This window comes from Mesoplodon mirus (genome assembly GCF_964341445.2).
Source record: "Mesoplodon mirus genome assembly, chromosome: 2".
NCBI lineage: Eukaryota > Metazoa > Chordata > Mammalia > Artiodactyla > Ziphiidae > Mesoplodon > Mesoplodon mirus.
Genome location: NC_138977.1, coordinates 35,320,759 through 35,344,679, shown reverse-complemented (window position 1 = coordinate 35,344,679; position 23,921 = coordinate 35,320,759). Strand labels below are relative to the sequence as shown.

General features: G+C 38.9%; 1 protein-coding gene across 1 annotated transcript in view; it reads right to left on the bottom strand.

The window, feature by feature from the left end:
* LOC309815723 (tripartite motif-containing protein 60-like) overlaps positions 1 to 23,921 on the bottom strand; it is a gene marked incomplete at both ends in the record, with an annotated part of 48,302 nt that overhangs the window by 23,090 nt on the left and 1,291 nt on the right. The window contains 7 exon segments of the mRNA XM_082642672.1: positions 5,932 to 6,063; positions 10,056 to 10,297; positions 10,299 to 10,439; positions 10,443 to 10,612; positions 10,615 to 10,809; positions 18,050 to 18,187; positions 19,353 to 19,374. Coding sequence (XP_082498798.1) covers positions 5,932 to 6,063; positions 10,056 to 10,297; positions 10,299 to 10,439; positions 10,443 to 10,612; positions 10,615 to 10,809; positions 18,050 to 18,187; positions 19,353 to 19,374 — 1,040 coding nt within the window.

Sequence of the window (23,921 nt, the reverse complement as noted above, 5' to 3'; positions counted from 1 at the left end):
GAACCCAAAACAATTAAGAAAATAGGAAAAGGAAAATACATATCGCTAATTACCTTAAATGTAAATGGACTAAATGCTCCCACCAAAAGACACAGATTGGCTGAATGGATACAGAAACAAGACCTTTATATATGCTGTCTACAAGAGACCCACTTCAGACCTAGGGACACATACAGACTAAAACTGAGAGGATGAAAAAAGATATTCCATGCAAATGGAAATCAAAAGAAAGCTGGAGTAGCAATTCTTATATCACACAAAATAGACTTTAAAAGAATGTTACAAGTAACAAGGAAGGACAATACATAATGATCAAGGAATCAATCCAAGAAGAAGATATAACAATTATAAATGCACCCAACATAGGAGCACCTCAATACATAAGACAAATGCTAACAGCCATAAAAGGGGACCTCAACAGTAATACAATCATAGTAGGGACTTTAACACCCCACTTTCACCAATGGACAAATCATCCAAAATGAAAATAAATAAGGAAACACAAGCTTTAAATGATACATTAAACAAGATGGACTTAATTGATATTTATAGGACATTCCATCTAAAAATAACAGAATACACTTTCTTCTCAAGTGCTCATGGAACATTCTCCAGGAGAGATCATATATTGGGTCACAAATCAAGACTTGGTAAATTTAAGAAAACTGAAATCATATCAAGTATCTTTTCCAATCACAATGCTATGAGACTAGATATCAATTACAGGAACAAATCTGTAAAAAATACAAACACATGGAGGCTAAACAATACACTACTAAATAACCAAGAGATCACTGAAGAAATCAAAGAGGAAATAAACAAATACCTAGAAACAAATGACAATGAAAACATGAGGACCCAAAACCTATGGGATGCAGCAAAAGCAGTACTAAGAGGGAAGTTTATAGCAATACAATCCTACCTCAAGAAACAAGAAAAATCTCAAATAAAAAAACTAAACTTATACCTAAAGTTATTAGAGAAAGAAGAACAGAAAACCCCAAAGTTAGCAGAGGAATGAAATCATAAAAATCAGATCAGAAATAAATGAAAAAGAAATGAAGGACACAGGACTTCCCTGGTGGCCTAGTGTTTAAGAATCCACCTGCCAAGGTCGGGGACATGGGTTCGAGCCCTGGTCTGGGAATGTACCACATGCCACGGAGTAACTAAGCCCGTGCGCCACAACTACTGAAAACCACGCACCTAGAGCCCATGCTCTGCAACAAGAGAAGCCAACACAGTGAGAAGCCTGCGTACCACAACAAAGAGTAGCCCCTGCTTGCCGCAACTAGAGGAAGCCAGCGCACAGCAACAAAGACCCAATGCAGTCAAAAACAAACAAACAAATAAATAAAGAATAAATAAATAAATAACTCTATAAATAAATAAATAAAAAGGAGATGGGTCTGTTAAAAGAAAAAGAAATGAAGGGCACAATAGCAAAGAGCTATAAAACTAAAAGGTGGTTCTTTGAGAAGATAAACAAATTGAATAATCATTAGCCAGACTCATCAAGAAAAAAAGGGAAAAGACTCAAATCAACAGAATTAGAAATGAAAAAGGAGAAGTAAAAACTGACACTGCAGAAATACAAAGGATCATAAGAGATTACTACAAGCAACTATATGCCAATAAAATGGACAACCTGCAAGAAATGGACAAATTCTTAGACAAGCACAACCTTCCGAGACTGAACTAGGAAGAAATAGAAAATATAAACAGACCAATCAAAAGCACTGAAATCGAAACTGTCATTAAAAATCTTCCAACAAACAAAAGCCCAGGACCAGATGGCTTCACATGAGAATTCTATCAAACATTGAGAGAAGAGCTAACACCTATCCTTCTCAAACTCTTCCAAAATACAGCAGAGGGAGGAACGCTCGCTTCCAAACTCATTCTACGAGGCCACCATCACCCTGATACCAAAACCAGACAAAGATGTCACCAAAAAAAGCCACTACAGGTGAATATCTCTGATGAACATAGATGCAAAAATCCTCAACAAAATACTAGCAAAAAGAATCCAACAGCCCATTAAAAGGATCATACACCATGATCAAGTGGGGTTTATCCCAGGAATGCAAGCAGTCTTCAATATATGCAAATCAATCAATGTGATACACTATATTAACAAATTGAAGGATAAAAACCATATGATAATCTCAATAGATGCAGAAAAAGCTTTTGACAGAATTCAACACCCATTTATGATAAAAACTCTCCAGAAAGTAGGCATAGAGGGAACTTACCTCAAAATAATAAAGGCCATATGCGACAAACCCACAGCCAACATTGTCCTCAATGGTGAAAAACTGAAACCATTTCCTCTAAGATCAGGAAAAAGATAAGGTTGCCCACTCGCTCCACTTTTATTCAACATAGTTTTGGAAGTTTTAGCCACAGCAATCAGAGAAGAAAAAGAAGTAAAAGGAATCCAAATCAGAAAAGAAGAAGTAAAACTGTCACTGTTTGCAGATGACATGATACTATACATAGAGAATCCTAAAGATGCTACCAGAAAACTACTAGAGCTAATCAACGAATTTGGTAAAGTAGCAGGATATAAAGTTAATGCACAGAAATCTCTTGCATTCCTATGCACGAATGATGAAAAATCTGAAAGAGAAATTAAGGAAACACTCCCATTTACCACGGCAACAAAAAGAATAAAATACCTAGGAATAAATCTACCTAAGGAGACAAAAGACCTGTATGCAGAAAACTATGAGACACTGATGAAAGAAATTAAAGAATACAAACAGATGGAGAGATATACCATACTCTTGGATTGGGAGAATCAAAATTGTGAAAATGACTATACTACCCAAAGCAATATACAGATTCAATGCAATCCCTATCAAACTACCACTGGCATTTTTCACAGAACTAGAACAAAAAATTTCACAATGTGTATGGAAACACAAAAGGCCCTGAATAGCCAAAGCAATCTTGAGAAAGAAAAAAGGAGCTGGAGGAATCAGTCTCCCTGACTTCAGACTATACTACAAAGCTACAGTAATCAAGACAGTATGGTACTGGCACAAAAACAGAAAGATAGATCAATGGAACAGGATAGAAAGCCCAGAGATAAACCCACGCACATATGGTCACCTTATCTTTGATAAAGGAGGTAACAGTATAGAATGGAGAAAAGACAGCTTCTTCAATAAGTGGTGCTGGAAAAACTGGACAACTACATGTAAAAGAATGAAATTAGAACACTCTTTAACACCATACACAAAAATAAACTCAAAATCGATTAAAGACTGAAATGTAGGGCCAGACACTATAAAACCCTTAGAGGAAAACATAGGCAGAATACTCTATGACATAAATCACAGCAAGATCCTTTTTGACCCACCTCCTACAGAAATGGAAATAAAAACAAAAATAAACAAATGGGACCTAATGAAACTTCAAAGCTTTTGCACAGCAAAGGAAACCATAAAAGACGATGAAAGGACAACCCTCAGAATGGGAGAAAATATTTGCAAATGAAGCAACTCAGAAAGGATTAATCTGCAAAATATACAAGCAGCTCATGCAGCTCAATCTCAAAAAAACAAACAACCCAATCAAAAAATGGGCAGAAGACCTAAATAGACATTTCTCCAAAGAAGATATACAGATGGCCAACAAACGCAGGAAAGGATGATCAACATCACTAATCATTAGAGAAATGCAAATCAAAACTACAATGAGGGGGCTTTCCTGGTGGCGCAGTGGTTGAGAGTCCACCTGCCGATGCAAGGGACACAGGTTCGTGCCCCGGTCCAGGAAGATGCCACATGCCACGCAGCGACTGAGCCCGTGAGCCATGGCCGCTGAGCCTGCGTGTCCGGAGCCTGTGCTCCAAAACGGGAGAGGCCACAGCAGTGAGAGGCCCACGTATCGCAAAAAAAAAAAACAAAACTACAATGAGGGGTTTCCCTGGTGGCGCAGTGGTTGAGAGTCTGCCTGCCGATGCAGGGGACACGGGTTCGTGCCCCGGTCCAGGAAGATCCCACATGCCGCGGAGTGGCTAGGCCCGTAAGCCATGGCCACTGAGCGTGCACGTCCTGAGCCTGTGCTCCGCAACGGGAGAGGCCACAACAGTGAGAGGCCCGCGTACTGCAAAAACAAACAAACAAACAAACAAAAAACTACAATGAGGTATCATCTCACACCAGTCAGAATGGCCATCATCAAAAAATATACAAACAATAAATGCTGGAGAGGGTGTGGAGAAGAGGGAACCCTCTTGCACTGTTGGTGGGAATGTAAATTGATAAACCCACTATGGAGAACAGTATGGAAGTTCCTTAAAAACTAAACATAGAACTACCATACGACCCAGCAATCCCACTACTGGGCAAATACCTGAGAAAACCATAACTCAAAAAGAGTCATGTACCACAGTGTTCATTGCAGCACTATTTACAATAGCCAGGACATGGAAGCAACCTAAATGCCCATCAACAGATGAATGGATAAAGAAGATATGGCACACACATACAATGGAATATTTCTCAGCCATAAAAAGAAACGAAATTGAGTTATTTGTAGTGAGGTGGATGGACCTAGAGTCTGTCATACAGAGTGAAGTCAAAAAGAGAAAAACAGATACCATATGCTAACATATATATATGGACTCTAAAAAAAAATGGTTCTGATGAACCTAGGAGCAGGACAGGAATAAAGACACAGACGTAGAGAACAGACTTGAGGACAGGGGGAGGGGGAAGGGTAAGCTCGGAGAAAGTGAGAGAGTGGCATTGACATATATACACTACCAAATATAAAATAGATAGCTAGTGGGAAGCAGCCACATAGTACAGGAAGATCAGCTCGGTGCTTTGTGACCACCTAGAGGGGTGGGAGAGGGAGGGTGGCAGAGGGAGGGTGGGAGGGAGATGCAAGAGTGAGGGGATATGGGGATATATGTATACGTATAGTTGATTCACTTTGTTATATAGTGATATATGCTATATATCATATATATATGCATATAGTTATATATGCTTGTAAAGCAATTGTACTGCAACAAAGATGTTAAAAAAGAAAAAGATCTATCTTCTTAGCAACTTTGAACTTTTTAATACAGTATTGTTATCTATAATCATAATGCTTAGGGAAGCAAGCAGTTTACTTACTGCTTCCAGAATCCCATATGTAATATATGCTAATTATATGAAATTTAGACATTTAATCTGTACATAAAGAGATGTCCAAATGGATGTTCTTCAAAATGTTGAAAGTAGTTTCCACTGGATAGAGGGTTTTAAGGAAATTTAAAAAGAAACTTTATTTGTATTTATGTGTATGTTGGAAGTTTTTTTTAAAAGTATGCATCATGTTTACAAAAACATTAAAGCTATTCCCAGAGGAAACATTAAAAATAAATCTCAGCACCGATCCTTTGTAATTTTATTTTTTAACCAAGAACAGAATATGGTCTGCTACTTATTTTGGAGGATAATCTCTAGATTACCAAAGGAAAGGCCTTTTTTAACATTGTGGTCCTGGATCACCACTATCAGAATTACTTATGAGGCTTGTTAAACATATAGAGTTCCAGGCTCCCTTCCCCACCACTACTGCATCCCAAAGAAAGTGAATAAATCAACATCTCTGTGGGGTGGGACCCCTACATGGTTCCCAAGCGCTCCTGGAGAAATGTATGTATACTTAAGTCTGAGAACCACCAGACTTAAAGGAAGGATTAGCAACTTCACTGTGTCATTCATATCTATAGTTATATACATTCTCTCCCTCTCTATGTCTCTCCATCTATTTTCCCACAGTCTACAGAAGCTAAAACTGAGATGAGGTAAAGGCCTCGAATATCAGGTGTTTCAATGATTAAAATACTTAGGAAAACCCACAGAACTGTTGATATTCATAGCAATCCCCAATCTTTTTTTGTCCATTTCTGTCTCAACTTACCTGGTTCTTGGGTTTCTGATGAAGCCAGTGTTTATGAAATTAGGGCAGAGACATGTTGTTTTGACTCCAGTTTTTTCTAAGGCAGCCAGTTCTTCAGTCAAAGCTTTATGAAATCCAACAGCAGCAAACTTGCTTCAACTGAAAATAAACAGTTCAAGAGAGAGTTCACAAGATAATTCAGGAAAGCTGCTGCATCTATTTAATTGCGATGTCTGTTTTCCTTAGTTAAATGTGGTCCTCTGCCAGGCAGCACGGCCACATCTGGATCTCAGGGTCTGGCCCAGACCTAGTGAATCAGAATCTGCATTCTAGATGGCCCTCAGGAAAATTTACAGGCACAGCAAAGTCTAAGAAGTGCTGGCATAGAACATTTACTGCATCCCAGCATCATTTATCAGTGTAAGAACTGAGTAGGTTTAAATATCTTGTTAGGAAAATTGGTAGGGTGTTTTTGTTGTAGCTGTTCCCCTAAAATTTAATGTTGCTATAGGCTGTTCATTATTTACTATAGTATGTTCATGGAATTCATTGGGAAGTTCTCCAGCATAAGTCCTATTCTTCCCTGAAGCCTTAGCTTGATTTCCTCAAAGAGGCCTTTCCTGACCCCTAGTCTAAATTATTTTCCCATTATACAGTAATCTTCAGTTTTCCAAGAAGCACATCTTGGACTTATAATTAAATATTCATTTGGGTGAATTTTTTAAATGTCTGGCCCCCATACCTTTACTATAATAATCTCCATGACTGTTTTGGTCTCCAATGAATCCCCAGGGGCTGGCACAGTGCTTGGCCTATAATAGGTACTCAGTAAATATTTGTCAAATGAATGAATCAAAATGCAAAGCAATTCTTATTGTCATAGTGCCTTCATTTGGAAAGAGAAGGGAAATCTGTCATATTCTAAGTGGACATTACTTTTCCAGCTAGGCTTTTAAAGAAAGCAGCATTATTGAGATATAAATTCACATACCATATAATTCACTCACTTAGGTGTACAATTCAATGGGTTTTGGAATATTATATTAATTTTTAAAAATTATACAAAAATATTTATAATATAAAATTTACTATTTTAACTATTTTTAAGTGTATAATTCAGTGGCATTAATTACCAGATAGTTTTCTCTAAGACTGTACAGATTACCAATTTTTTTAAATGAATTTTTTATTTATTTATTTTTTTTTTTAATTTTTATTTTTGCTTTATAACAAATTTAATCAGTTATACATATACATATGTTCCCATATCCCCTCTCTTTTGCGTCTCCCTCCCACCCTCCCTATCCCACACCTCCAGGCGGTCACAAAGCACCGAGCTGATCTCCCTGTGCTATGCGGCTGCTTCCCACTAGCTATCTACCTTACGTTTGGTAGTGTATATATGTCCACGCCGCTCTTTCACTTTGTCACAACTTACCCTTCCCCCTCCCCATATCCTCAAGTCCATTCTCTGGTAGGTCTGTGTCTTTATTCCTGTCTTACCCCTATGTTCTTCTTAAAATTTTAAAAATTTTATTTATTTTTGGCTGCGATGGGTCTTTGTTGCTGTGCGTGGTCTTTCTCTAGTTGCAGCAAGCAGGGGCTACTCTTCGTCGTGGTGCGTGGGCTTCTCATTGCAGTGGCTTCTCTTTTTTTTTTTTTTTTTTTTTGCGGTACGCGGGCCTCTCACTGTTGTGGCCTCTCCCGTTGTGGAGCACAGGCTCCGGATGCGCAGGCTCAGCGGCCATGGCTCACGGGCCCAGCCGCTCCGTGGCATATGGGATCCTCCCGGACCGGGGCGTGAACCCGTATCCCCTGCATCGGCAGGCGGACTCTCAACCACTGCGCCACCAGGGAGGCCCCAGTGGCTTCTCTTGATGTGGAGCATGGGCTCTAGGCGCACGGGCCTCAGTAGTTGTGGCACACACGCTCAGTAGTTGCAGCTCGCGGGCTCTAGAGTGCAGGCTCAGTAGTTGCGGCACACGGGATTAGTTGTTCCGCGGCATGTGGGGCCTTCCCAGACCAGTGATCTAACCCGTGTCCCCCGCATTGGCAGGCGGACTCTTAACCACTGCGCCACCAGAGAAGTCCCCAGATTAGCAATTATACAAAGCAAATTCTTGCCAATTAATCTGTGCTTTGGATAATAGAAAGTTGTGGAAAGTTCTCTTTTATCTTTTTTTTTTTAAGCTTAGACACTTATTGAAGGCTTAAAAGAAAGATTGCTAGATTCAATTACACAAAATGTAAATCTTCTGTACATTGAAAAACAACACAAACAAAAATAATATCTAAAATTGATCACTATATACCAGACACTGTCCTCAGCTATTCAGATGCATTATTTCATTTAATCCTCAGAGCAATTCTGTGAAATAAATACTATTTATGATCTCCATTTCCCAAAAAGGAAACTTAGGCAGAGGCAGGGTTATAGAACTTGCCCAAAGACACAAAACAAAGTGGTGGAAACAGGCTTTAAACATGGGCAACAAACCAGGCCTCTATATTATAGACTCTAATCTTTATTAGCTTCTAACCAAGTTAAGAGGTAAATGCAACATATATGACAAAGATTAAGGGTGAATACATGACAACTTTTATAAATGGATAAGACAAAACTCTAATGGATAAATGCCTAAGGACATAAGCAGAAAATTTACAGAATAAAAATACCAATAGATATATGTATATATAATTTTTTTAGGAGTAATTAATATAAATACAAAGTAAAAAAAGATGAAATTTTTGCCTAGCAGTAATGGTAAAGATATGAGGAAACTTTTTATTTGTTTGAGTTGTTTTTCAATATACAGAATACTTTCATTCTATATAATTGAACTGGCAATCTTTTTAAGCCATAAATATATGTCTAAGCTTTAAGAAAAAAAAAAGTGAGAGAGAAATTTCCACAGAGTTTCCTATTTTCTAAAGCACAGGTTAATTGGCAGCATTTTCTGGAGGGCAATTTGGCAAAAGGTATAAAATTCATTAAAAATATACCATGCTCTTAGATCTGGTAATTTCTCTTTTAAGTATATATCCCAAGGAAATAATCAATCATGTTTCTAAAGAGTTATGTTCAAGGATAGTCCCTGGGGTATATAGTCCATGAAGGCAAATAGCTGCAAACACTGAAAATGTCTGTAGTGGACAGATGCTGTTTTTGCCCATCAGCATTCATATTCCCTCATTCTGGTAAGATCGCTCTGATTTTGTCGGGTTACACCCAGCTCCTCCTCTCCATACAGTGGTCGAATCCAAATTGGTCTAGTTAGAGTGAACTCTAGAACTAGAACATCTGAAGGCATGGCTTTTCCTCCACCTGCTGAACTTGGAGTTGAAAGGATATTATTCCAGAACTGCTGGTAGCTATCTTGCAAACACAGGACAGCCTGTCTAAGACTTTTCCTCTTTTAGTCTGGGGCAGTTTAAGTTTTGTGCTCCTTGCAACTGAAAGAGTCCTGAAAAATAAATTATCCAACAATAATGGATAAACTGAATAAACAGTGGCACATATATACCATGCAACAATTGAAAATGATGTTGCACATATATATTTATTAACATGCAAAATGTTCATTTTAAATTTTAAAAAAGCAAATTTACGTATGCAATTTTTTTCAATGCATGACTATATATCTACATTTAAAATGTCCTAAAAAATGATAACAAATTCTTACCATGTTTATTTCTGTGTGGTGAGACTATCAGTAAATATTCTTTTTTTCCTTTACTAAACTGTATTTTCTGATTTTTCTTAAGTGAACCAGAAGTGCAGGGATATATTAAAACTCATAGTTAATGATCTTGAGTGTGTTAAAGGAATTTTATATTTTTGAACTTCAGAGTGAATTTGTTTTTAGACATATATATGAAAGCTAACAGTGAGTGTATTTTTTTCTGTACTTTGTGACATTACACCAAATTTCTTCTTACTGTCAATAATCTGAATTAATATTTCTCATTCCAAATTATTCTTTTAGATAATATATCATTACAAGTTAATGATCAGGACTCAGTTTTGCCATGTCTTCCCATATTGGTAACTTTCATGCTTATAAATTGGCTGAGTTGACAAAATACATTAGCCAGAGTTTATAGGTGAACAAAAAGAACAAACAGGTTTACAAGGATAGTCTAACCACATCCGCAGAGTGGTTGTTCTTATGTCATGGCAAGATTCCCCTACCTCCCTCAGCAGATGTTTCGGTATGGAAGCATGATCTGTAAATGTTACAAAGTTTTCATAGAGTTTTGTTAAAATGTCCATCTCTTCATCTTCCATCTGCCTAAGAATATCCTCTTGCTGATTCTGTAGAAACAGTCTAAATTGCTCACATTCAGAATTTATTTCTTCTCTCCTACATTTAACCTGGTTTCTCATGTTCAACTGATTGGCTGGCTTGCAGAGTTATCACTTTTTCAACTTGTTCCATATCATTCTTCAAGGGCTCAATGGTACATTCTAGAATTTTCCTGTGATGAGAGACAGCTTTCATGATGGGGCAATTGTAGTGTTTCTGGTATTAAATGGAGAAAGAGCACTGTGTACATAAAACCTCTAGGTTCTTCCCATAAAAAAGGGTCAGAAACTGATTGTGCTTCTCACACACAGAACTCTCTTCCTGCCCCTTCCACGTGCTCCTTCTGATCTGGAGTAAATTAGCAATTTCAGTCAAATGACTGAGCTGAGTTTGCTCCTGATGTTCTTGTCTCCAAACCAAAAATGGCAGATAGGACAGGGGAAGGTATCACCTAGGTCCTTCCAAGTCATGCTGATGCATGAGCAACAGAAGCTGTGCCCACAGTTGATGGTTACTGGATCTTTCAAGTTATCCACACAGATGGGGTAGCTAGACACCTCTTGTGCCTGTACCAGGGCTGTTATGAACTCCACTGAGTTGAGAACAAAAGTGGTGGATAAGAATGCTCCCTCTGGCAAGGCCTGCCTCAAGCTCAAGAACCAGTGAGAAGTGAATATCTTCCTCCAGAGATCACAGATTGACCTGCTTTACATTGCACTGGACCGGCATGCTGACGACAGCCACCGAAGTCTTGCTGAGTCTCCTGCACCTACCTCAACTTGAAGGGCAAGAGAGATTTACTGCTTGTAGCTGTATCGCAAATTAGCCCACCCAAATTTAACATTAATGAGTTTCTTCTACAAGTAAGTAGCCACAGGTTCAAGAAAGCAATCATTCCTATGGGGGAGAAAAGCTTTTAATTTCAAAATTTACTAGACTGGAAATCACAATATAATAATTAATTCAGGCAAGAATCATCAATGACTGCAAATACTGTAAGGTAAAATTTCATGGGAAATAATATATTCACACAATCTCAAAATATTATTCTAAGAATTATAGTTCATGTGTAGAGAGACAAAATAAGTGCCTTTACAATGTAGAGACTAGAGAACACCTCCTGACCAATGAATGGATAAATTGATGGCCTGCGATGGGAAGAAAAACAGCACATATGGAAAAGTTCTGCCCCCCCACCATTACTCAAATCTAATCACAGGGAAATAATCACCAAAATTGAAACCATGGAACATTCAATGGTCTTAAACACTGCATAAACAAGGATGACACTGAAAAAAATACATTAAAAGAGACTAAAGAAACAACTAAGAGAAATTCATGATCTTAAGCTTTGATTCTAGATAGGCAGGAAAACTGCTGTAAAGTGGATAGTATGGGACAATGGGGAAAATTGGAATATGCACTACTTATTAGATAAGTGTATCATAGTTAACCTTCTTGAATTCTAAAATTACACTTTAGCTACATAAGAAAGTATTGTATTCTTAGGAAATACATGATGAAATACTTATAGATGAGGGGTCATGATCTTTGAATGTTACTCTGAAATACTACTTCACAAAAAGCGGGTGTCATGGTTTTGGTATGATGTGGGAGTGTGATGGCTGTGACTATAAGACTTCATAGAGATGGAATAGTTCTCTATTTGGTGGTGGCTACATGAATCTGCATGTGATAAGTGACACAGAACTATACGTACTCATTTGACCAATATTAAATTCTTGGTTTCCATATAATATTGTTAAGAAACATGGGAACGTAGACAGTGGGTCCATGGGACCCCTCTGTACTAACTTTAAAAGTTCCTTGAATCTATCATTATTTCAAAGTATTAAAATTTTAGAAAAATCACCTGCAGGCTCATCCAAATGGTTAACTTAAATGGAAGTGGTTTCATTCATTTTGTAGTACACTGGGATATAAATCACTATATCCCTTGCTGTTTCTACTCATTTATTGTTCTGTACCTTTTGGGGGCAGTCCCCTACCTTGTGAGATATATGAATGCAGTACAGAAGCCTAACCTAGACCAAGCCACCAAGAGCTCTCCACTTGGTTGTGGTACCACCCTTCTACCTGGTCAGCCTGCTTCCACTCTTGCTCCCTTGCATCCATTCCCACTCAGTAATCAAAATTTTCCATTGACTAGACAACTTATATCCTCTCTTCCCAGTGATTAAATTTTTCCAGTGTCTGAATGCACTTTAAAACCTCATCTCCTCAACATGATATACAAAATCTTAAGTACTGATCCTGACTAGTCACTTTGAGGTTGAGTCCTATCGTTCTTTCTTCCTTGGTACATTGCAGCAAAAATTAAATTTTTTGGTTGAATATGGTGATTACAAAAATTTAATTAACAATCAAGAAGAAAAAAGGGGAAATTTTATTCAAGCCAAACTGAGGATTATAATCTGGGAGACAGACTCTCAGAAAGAATTGTTCCACCTATTAGAAGTTGGAAAGCAAAGTCATATACATTTTCAAGACAAAGGATCATATATCAAAATGATATACTGATATTTTACATAAAGTTCATGAAGGATACATAGTCCAGGTAAGCAGGTCCAAAGTGAGCAGCAAGTCACTATGACCTCCTACAGAGTTGGGAAAGAATGCTATTCTATATATATATATTTTTTTTTTTTTTTTGCGGTATGCAGGCCTCTCACTGTTGTGGCCTCTCCCGTTGCGGAGCACAGGCTCCGGACGCTCAGGCTCAGCGGCCATGGCTCAGGGGCCCAGCCGCTCCACGGCATGTGGGATCTTCCCGGACCAGGGCACGAACCTGTGTCCCCTACATCGGCAGGCGTACTCTCAACCACTGCGCCACCAGGGAAGCCCCGATGCTATTCTTTTTTTTTTTTTTTTTAACTTTTATTTATTTATTTATGGCTGTGTTGGGTCTTCGTTTCTGTGCGAGGGCCCTCTCCAGTTGCGGCAAGTGGGGTCCACTCCTCATCGCGGTGCGCAGGCCTCTCACCATCGGGGCCTCTCCTGTTGCAGAGCACAGGCTCCAGACGCGCAGGCTCAGTAATCGTGGCTCACGGGGCCAGCCGCTCCGCAGCATGCGGGATCCTCCCAGACCAGGGCTCGAACCCGTGTCCCCTGCATTGGCAGGCAGACTCTCAACCACTGCACCACCAGGAAAGACCCCGGATGCTATTCTTTTAAGAAGTTAAGTTGCTAGGGTCAGATGAACGGGAAAACAATTGATCTTTAAGGTTGAGCAGGCAGTCCCATCTTTGAGAAGCTCTGGTTTATGTGTAATGCAGAAGCACCCTGCACATTGGGGAGGTAGAGAGGTGGCCCAAACAAACACAGAAAGAGAATTTTATGTTTAAATTTTCTTGTCCTGCCTTAAAATATAAATTTTATTTCATCGATGCTGAGGTCATTGCTATGGAGTTAAGCATTCTCCGCAGGAATCTTTGTACACCTCTGTGTTTTCTGTCAGGTCTCCTCTCTCAAATGCTATCTCCTCGAGGAAACAGTTTCTACTCACATAGTTTGACTGTCTTCCTCTCCCTGCACTCTCTGCTATCCCCTCTATTTTCTTTCATAGAATGTAATCATAATCTAAAATTGTCTACTTCATGTGTGCGTTTGTTGGTTAGTTTCTCTTTTGTCCATCAATAGTGAGTAAGATAAGTAGGTTCTTAGTCTACCTTGCTCATTGGCCTGTAGTAGATATTCAAGAAGGGCTTTTTATTAAAAAATAAATAATAATAATAAATACAAAATGAATAAACCCTAAAAAAACATTAGTATTAAAAATGTCAATGTTATATAAAAGACAAAAGTGGGGAGACTGTTCAATTACAAAAAATTAAAGAGAAGAGACAACCAAATATAATCTGAATTTCTCTGGGAATAGAGAGAAAAAGTTATAAAGGACATTGTAGGTGCAACTGAGAATATTTATACATGAACTGGTATTAGATGGCCTGGTTGAAGGGAAGTCAGGGCCCTACATTCTTGGCATACATAAAAGACTTCAAAGGCCTATGTTGAAATTCCTCTCCCAGCACTAATTTCATAGTTGGTGTGAGGGTTTAATTGAGAATCAATGACTGTGTGGAAGGCACTTACCACAGTGCCTGATGCACAGCAAACCTTACCAGAGAAGGAGACTCAAGCTCCTTCCACAAAGCCTCAACTCAACCCAGGGAAAAGTAAGGAAAGGGTCACCTAGTCAAAGGGAATAATATTTATACAGATGAGACAATAATATAGAAGGGTTTCAGAAATACTGAGCCCTGCTAGATCAGAGGAAAAGGAGACAGGAGTTGTGAGTCAGTCTGTGTTTGAAAACCCACCTTCTATCAGCCCATTCCTACCATTTACACACACCACACAAACCCTGCTATCCAAACACACACATGCGGATAACAGTGGCCAGAATATTTGGCAAGTAATTCCTACTCAAGGTGAGTGTTAGCTGGGGTGGGGTGGGGAGTGTGATTTACCTCTAGAAGAGGATTACCTGCATGTATATTCAGGAAGGCAGGCCATACACAGTCCAATTGGCTTAAGTTCCTCCAGGACCCTACGCCCAATGTTCTCCTAAAGTGAGCTGGATTATGGGCAAGGAGGGATGATAAAATGCATGACAAGTATATACAACCATATTTTATTAATTCTAAGATGCATATTTCTTTTCACATTTTAATAATTCTGAAATAAGATAGCGTAGAAGTGATGAGTCAGAATGGGGTAATTTCCCCTTGGTTATACGCACAAATCCAGCATTAAATGTGAAATCATGACAATTTTACTATGTTCAAGCATCATTTTATGTGAAATGTGAACAGCAGAAAAAGTTTAAAAATGGTGCCTGATAATGTGGGGGAGAAGAAAAAGGAATAGTGTACTGATGGTTGAGTAGCTACTATTTGAGAGAATAATTCTGCCTGGAAATTAGGCATGACAGGACAGAATAAACCAGCCAGAGGTCTCTCTAACTTTTCCTTTTGAAAGCCTTCAAAACTACAGCGATATTGAAACAATAATGTAGTCACCTCCCTTACTCCCTTGCTTAGAGTGTCCAGTTTTTAAGATTTGGTCTGACCAGTATTCTTTCTCACTACATGTCAGGGCAAGAATGTGTATGAATATATACATGTGTAGAATATATTATTTTGAACAGTTTAAATTACAGACATCATGTCAGTTTTCCCTTAAATACTTAAACTAATATTTCTTGAGAATATGGACAGTCTCCTTTTTTATTATAAAACTTTATTGTACCCAGTTTACACTAATATACCATTAGGGCCATTTCTCAGGGTTGTGTTTGCAGAAAGCATCCTTGAAAGGGGAGGTAAAGTCTCCCTGTGGGAGCAGAAACAGGCTTGCTATGAAAGGGGATCCCCCAAACTCAGGGATCTCTGAATGTGTTGCAAACGCGCAGTGTGCACAGCATCCACGTGGCCCCTCCACATCACCTCTGTGGGACTTGGGAGGTTAGGGGAACTGACACATCATGCTGCTCATGCTGCTGGCTGTGCCAGTAAGAGTCCTCTGTCTCTGACCCAGGAGTTTGTGTCATCTGGCACCAACTATGAAACATTAACAGGCTAACTTATTAACTTCCCAGTAGCGTAAAACTCTAAACCATTAAGCACACTGTACTTCTTGTTACTTCTGTACCTAATAAATATATATTTAGTTTTTATCCCAGGTTCCTGACACAGGACTCTTAACAACCTTGAAATCTCCCTAGTGTTAAGAGGGTCTTTCGTATGCTAATGAGATGAGTGATGGCCAAGGACCCACAGACATCACCAGAATGGAGGCAAGTCACCAGAAAGATCAAGGTACGATTAGAGGGTTGGGACTTTCAGTCCTAACCTGCGACTTCCTGGGGAGAGGCACTGGAGGTTGAGGTAATCACCAATGACCAATGACTTAATAAGCCATGTCAACATAATGAAACCTCCGTTTAAAAAAAAAACCCAAACCCCCACTGAATGTTAGGGTTCTGGGTTGATGAATACACCATGGTGCTTTGGGGATGACATGCAGTACCTAACCCAGAACAATAAGTGGCACTGTACAAAAAAAGAGTTAAAAGAGCAGGCTTAAGACTGCTGTCCTTAGAAAGGCCTGCTTAAAAGGCTGGCCCTTGGGTCCTGTCTGGGAAGGTGGATTCTGTAAGGGTTACCACTATTTCCTGATAATGGCTCACTGTGCTAAAGTGTAGGTACAAATGATGTGGTTTATGCTCACCACCAGTATTCCTTCTGGGAATCTGGAGATCTGATACATGCTAGGCAGAGGCTGGCTACATGACCTGTTTCCCCCAGATTTGGGGGCAACAAGCCTCTAAAGAGCTTCCCTGGTAAGAACATTTCACACACGTTGTCACAACTTGTTGCTGGAGGTATTAAGTGGGTCTGTGTGACTCTCCTGGGAGAGGACTCTTGGAAGTTTGCCTTGGTTTCCTGAGACTTCATCTCATGCATCTTTTCCCTTTGTTGATTTTGCTGAATCCATTCACTATAATCAATCACAGGTCTGAATATACTTTACCCTGAGATTTCTGAGTCCCCCTAGTAATAGCTGTACCTAGGTATAGTCTTGGGGATTCCTAGACACAAGTAATAGCTGTACCTAGGTATAGTCTTGGGGACTCCTAGACACAAGATCTTATACATTTTCAAAGTGAAAAAAGCTCTTAGAAATCTATCTCAACTGCCTAGATTTTTGTTATATCATGTAACATTGTATTAAAGTATATAAAGCTACTATAAATTTTGGTACTGCTAAATCTTTAGTGAGAAGAAAAAGTGTTAACTGCTCATGGCAGTAGTTTGGCAAAGAAAGTTTGCATGCATTCTAGTTTTGAAGGAGCTGTAAGGTATTAGTGCATTAAAATTCTTTTTTGTTATATTGTAATTAAAGGATAACAGAATATGCCACCCCAAAATATGCCCATTTGGCATAAGGATGATTTTGAGCAGACTATTTTGAGAAACTGTTGACACAGAAGCTCAGAAAACAGAGTAGAATTTAGGGAAATTTATATTAGAAAGGTAGACTGTACCTGGAAGTGCTCTATTTCCAGAGATCATTCATCTACCTGACTTATTTGAATGGCAGAGCAAACTTTACCAACAATTTCCTCTACTCACCTTCCAGTGAACTGCCTTCCTCCCATTTGAAACCCAGGTCCCTATCCCTTTGCTCTTCTCAGTCTGGTATATAAGCCTCAGTTGCCGGGCTGCCTTTTGAGTCTCATTCCTTTGTGGGGCTCCTACATGACCATATGTATTTAAAGTTGTTTTGTTTTTTCTCCTGTTAATCTTTAATTATGGGAGGGAAGAGGGGTGTCTCAGCCAAGAACCTAGCAGAGTAGAGGGAAAAATATTTTTCCTCCTCTATGGTATAAAAAGAAATGTATAAAGTAATGAAAATGTGTCTTCCAACTCTTCTGACCTTCCAATCTAATGTTCATAAATAACACTGTCATGTCATGGATTCCTAATCCTTGTTTAAAATTCCATATTTTACAAATGCATTTTGGCTGATTAAATATATAAGGTCTTAAGAATATTGCCCAAGGCTATACAGGTAGTACATTACAAGTATGGCTAAAGAAGATGGGGGAGTAGAAGGATGCAGAGTTTGTGTCTCCCCACAACTAGGGCACCTACCAGATGCTGGGGGGACCTCGACACCCAAGGGGATAGGAGAAACCCCTGAGTGACCAGGTAGGACATGGGGGGTAGTAAGCGAGAAGGAGGGGTGAAGGCCAGATGGAACCGGCGCCATTGAGGGGTGGCTGGGAGAGGGAGAGCTTCCCACACCTGGAGGGACCCTCAGGGGTTTTAGACGATCAGGGGGGAATGCAGCTGGCATTTCCCCTGCCCAATCAGGTTCTGGGAAGCCTGCTGGGGTCCCGGGGGTGTCCTCCAACCTCTGGGGCCCCCCTAGCTGCAGAGATCCTAGGGGCATAGGAGGGAGGGAGGGGGAAAAATGGAGGAGGGGCAGATGGGGAGGGACCCTCTGGGATCTGAGGATGGTGGGGGAGGGAAGGCATAGATGGAGTTTTCCCCACCCACTGGAGCCTGCTGGGTTCCTGGGCCTGATCATCCACATTCCAAGGCCTGAGGCACTCAAGGGCCCCTCCCGATGACCCTAAGCCCCGCCCCCAGCCCCCCAGGGTCTTTTCCGCCTGCGTCCTAGGCATAGGCCGCCACCTACACCCCGCCTGTGCCAAAGCCCTGCCCCCCACATAAGCCCCATCCCCCATGGCCAAGTCCTTTTGCAGCTTTTTTATTTTTCCTCATTTTTGCTCTTATGGTTCTGTTTTACCTTCTGGTCATATTTCATCTATATTTTTATTTTTTCTAACATATTTGTTAGTTTTCTAATCTTATTTTAATTTTTACTGTTTGTTATTGTTCTGCTCCTTTTTTTTTCTGCTTTCTCTTTTTTTTTTTGCTGCCCCACATGGGTGGTGGAATCTTGGTTCACGGGCAGGGCATAAGGCCTGAGCTCCTGTGGTGATCTCCGAGTCCGAACCAATGGACCAACAGATAACCTCAGATCCCAAGGAATATTAATTAGAGTGAGGTCTCCTGGAGATCCTCATCTCGGCACCAAGACCTGGCTGTACCCAACAGCCTACAAACTCCATGCTGGAAGCCTCAGGCCAAACAACCAGTAAGACAAGAACACAGTCTACCCATCAGAAAAAAAAAAATGAGACAACAAAAAAAAATACGTTACAGATGAAGGAGCAAGGTAAAAACCTACAAACCCAAATAAATGAAGAGGAAATAGGCAAGCTACCTGAAAAAGAATTCAGAATAATGATAGTAAAGACGATCCAAAATCTCAGAAATAGCATTGAAGCACAGATCGAGAAAATACAAAAATGTTTAACAAAGAAGAACTAAAGAACAAACAAACAGAGATAAACAACACAATAACTGAAATGAAAAATACACTAGAAGGAATCAATAAGAGAATAACTGAGGCAGAAGAATGAATAAGTGAGCTAGAAGACAGAATGGTGGGAAAAAATGCTGAGAAGCAGAACAAAGAAAAAAGAATCAAAAGAATTGAAGGCAATCTCAGAGACCTTGGGGACAACACTAAAGGTACCAACATCCGAATTATAGGGGTCCTAGAAGTAGAAGAGAAAAAAAAAGGTCTGAGAAAATATTCGAAGAGATTATAGTCGAAAACTTCCCTAACATGGGAAACGAAATAGCCACCCAAGTCCAGGAAGCCCAGAGAATCTGTACAGGATAAACCCTAGGAGAAAAACACCAAAAGACACATACTACTCAAACAAACAAAATTTAAAGTCAAAGAAAAAAATATTAAAAGCAGCAAGGGAATCCCCATAAGGTTATCAGCTGATTTTTCAGCAGAAACTCTGCAGGCCAGAAGGGAGTGGCAGGATATACTTAAAGTGATGAAAGAAAAAAACCTACAACCAAGATTACTTTACCCAACAAAGATCTCATTCAGATTTGACAGAGAAATCAAAAGCTTTACAGATAAGTAAAAGCTAAGAGAATTCAGCACCACCAAACCAGATTTATAATGAATGCTAAAGGAATTTCTCTAGGCAGGAAACACAAGAGAAGAAAAGGACCTACAAAAACAAACTTAAATAATTTAGAAAATGGTAATAGGAACATACATATCCATAATTACCTTAAATTAAATGGACTAAATGTCCTAACTGAAAGACACAGACTGGCTGAATGGATTCAAAAACAAGACCCATACATATGCTGTCTACAAGAGACCCACTTCAGACCTAGGGACACATACAGATTGAAAGTGGGCAAATGGACAAAGATATTCCATGCAAATGGAAATCAAAAGAAAGTTGGAGTAGCAATACTCATATCAGATAAAATACACTTTAAAATAAAGAATGCTACAAGAGACAAGGAAGGACACTACATAATGATCAAGGGATCAGTGCAAGAAAAAGATATAACAATTATAAATATTTATGCCCCTAACACAGGAGCACCTCAACACATAACACAAATGCTAACAACCATATAAGGGGAAATCAACGGTATCACAATAATTGCAGGGGGCACTAACACCCCACTTACACCAATGGAAAGATCATCCAAACAGAAAATAAATAAGAAAATACAAGCTTTAAATGACAAAATAGACCATATAGATTTAATTGATATTTATAGGACATTCCACCCAAAGGTGGCAGAATACACTTTCTTCTCAAGTGCACACAGAACATTCTCCAGGATAGATCACACCTTGGGTCACAAATCAAGCCTCAGAAAATGTAAGAAAATTGAAATCATATCAAGGATCTTTTCCGACCACAATGCTATGAGATTAGAAATCAATTACAGGAAAAAAAACTATAAAAAACACAAATACATGGAGGCTAAACAGTGTGCTACTAAATAACCAAGATATTACTGAAGAAATCTAAGAGGAAATAAAAAAATACATAGAGGGCTTCCCTGGTGGCGCAGTGGTTGAGAGTCCGCCTGCCGATGCAGGGGACACGGGTTTGTGCCCCGGTCCGGGAAGATCCCACATGCTGTGGAGCGGCTGGGCCCGTGAGCCATGGCCGCTGAACTTGCGCATCCGGATCCTGTGCTTCGCAGAGGGAGAGGCCACAACAGTGAGAGGCCCGCGTACCGCAAAAAACACCCCAAAACAAACAAACAAAAACCACATAGAAACAAATGACAATGAAAACACGGCAACCCAAATCCTCTGGGATGCAGCAAAAGCAGTTCTAAGAGTGAAGTTTACAGCAATTCAATCTCACCTCAAGAGACAAGAAAAATTTCAAATAAACAATCTAATCCTACACCTAAAGCAATTAGAGAAAGAGAACAAGGAAAACCCAAAGTCAGTAGAAGGAAAGAAATCATAAAGATCAGAGCAGAAATAAATGAAATAGAAATGAAAAACAATAACAAAGATCAATAAAACTAAAAGTTGGTTCTTTGAGAAGATAAACAAAATTGATAAGTCTGTAGCTAGACTTATCAAGAAAAAAACAGAGAGGAAGCAAATCAATATAATTAGAAATGAAAAAGGAGAAATGACAACTGACACTGCAGAAATGCAAAGAATTATAAGAGTCTACTATAAGCAACTATATGCCAATAAAATGGACAACCTGGAAGAAATGAACAAATTCTTGGAAAGGTACAATTCTCCAAAAGTGAACCAGGAAGAATTAGAAAATGTAAACAGACCTATCACAAGTAATGAAATTGAAACTGTAATTAAAAATCTTCCAACAAATAAAATTCCAGGACCAGATGCCTTCACAGGCGAATTCCTATCAAACATTTAGAGAAGAGCTAAAGCTAATCCTTCTAAAACTCTTGCAAAAAATTGCAGAGGAGGGAACACTCCCTAATTCATTCTATCAGGCCAGCATGACCCTGAAATGAAAATGAGACAAAGATATCACAAAAAAAGAAAATTACAGACCAATATCATTGATGAACATAGATGCAAAATTCTCAACAAAATATTAGCAAACAGACTCCAACAACACATCAAAAGGATCATACGCCATGATCAAGTGGTATTTGTCCCAGGAATACAAGGATTCTTCAAAATATGCAAATCAGTCAATGTGATATACCATATTAACGAATTAAAGAAAAAATCCATATGATCATCTCAATAGGTGCAGAAAAAGCTTTTGACAAAATTCAACAATGATTTATGATAAAAACTCTCCAGAAAATGGGCAAAGAGGGAGCCTGACTCAACATAATAAAGACCACATATGTCCAAGCCACAGCAAACATTATTCTCAATGGTGAAAAATAGAAAGCATTTCCACTAAGATCAGGAACAAGATGTCCACTCTCACCACTGTTATTCAGTTTTGGAAGTCCTAGCCACAACAAGCAGTGAAGAAAAAGAAATAAAAGGAATCCAAATTGTCAAAGAAGAGGTAAAACTGTCACTGTTTGCAGATGACATGATACTATACATAGAAAATCCTAAAGATGCCACCAGAAAAATATGAGAACTAATCAATGAATTTGGTAAGGTTGCAGGATACAAAATTAATGCACAGAAATCTTTCGCATTTGCATACACTAACAACGAAAGAGAAATTAAGGAAACAATCCCATTTACCATTGCAACAAAAAGAATAAAATACCTAGGAATAAACCTACCTACGGAGGCAAAAGACCTGTACTCAGAAAACTACAAAACACTGATGAAAGAAATCATAGATGACATAAACAGGTGGAGAAATATACCATGTTCTTGGATTGGAATAATCAATGTTGTGAAAATGACTATATAACCCAAAGCAATCGACAGATTCAATGAAATCCCTATCAAATTACCAATGGCATTCTTCACAGAATTAGAACAAAAAATCTTACAATTTGTATGGAAACCCAAAAGACCCTGAATAGCCAAAGTAACCTTGAGAAAGAAAAACTGAGCTGGAGGAATCAGGCTCCCCAACTTCAAACTATACTACAAAGCTACAGTAATCAAGAAGGTATGGTACTGGCACAAAAAGAGACATATAGATCAATGGCACAGGGTAGAAAGCCCAGAGAAAAACCCTAGCACATATGGTCACCTAATTTATGACAAAGGAGGCAAGAACATACAATGGAGAAAAGACAGACTCTTCAATAAGTGGTGCTACGAAAACTGGACAGCTACATGTTAAAGAATGAAATTAGAACACTACCTAACATGATACACAAAAATAAACTCAAAATAGATTAAAGATATAAATTTAAGGGTGGACATTATAAATCTCTTAGAGGAAAACATAGGAAAAACACTATTTGACATAAACCACAGCAAGATCTTTTTTGACCCACCTACTAGAGTAATGAAAATAAAAACAAAAATAAACAAATGGGACATAGCTAAACTTTAAAGCTTTTGCACAGCAAAGGAAACCATAAACAAGATGAAAAGACAACTGACAGAATGGGAGAAAATATTTGCAAATGAAGCAACAGACAACAGATTAATCTCCAAAATATACAAACAGCTCATGGAGCTCAATATCAAAAAAACAAACAACCCAATCAAAAAATGGGTGGAAGACCTAAATAGACATCTCACCAAGGAGGACACACAGATGGCCAAGGGACACATGAAAGGATGCTCAACACCACTAATTATTAGAGAAATAGAAATCAAAACTACAATGAGGTATCACACCAGTCAGAATGGCCATCATCAAAAAATCTACAAACAATAAATGCTGGAGAGGGTGTGGAGAAAAGGGAACCCTCCTCTACTGTTGGTGGGAAGGTAAACTGGTACAGCCACTACGGAGAACAGTATGGATGTTCCTTAAAAAACTAAAATTAGAACTACTATATGACCCAGCAATCCAACTACCAGGCATATACCCTGACTATACCATAACTCAAAGGGACACATGTACCCCAATATGCATTGCAGCACTATTTCCAATAGCCAGGACATGGAAACAACCTAAATGTCCAACAACAGATGAATGGATAAAGAAGATGTGGCACATGTATACAATGGACTATTACTCAGCCATAAAAAGGAATGAAATTGGATCATTTGTAGAGATGTGGATGGACCTAGAGTCTGTCATACAGAATGAAGTAAGCCAGAAGAAAAAAACCCAAATATCATATATTAATGCATATATGTGGAATCTAGAAAAAGGGTACAGATGAA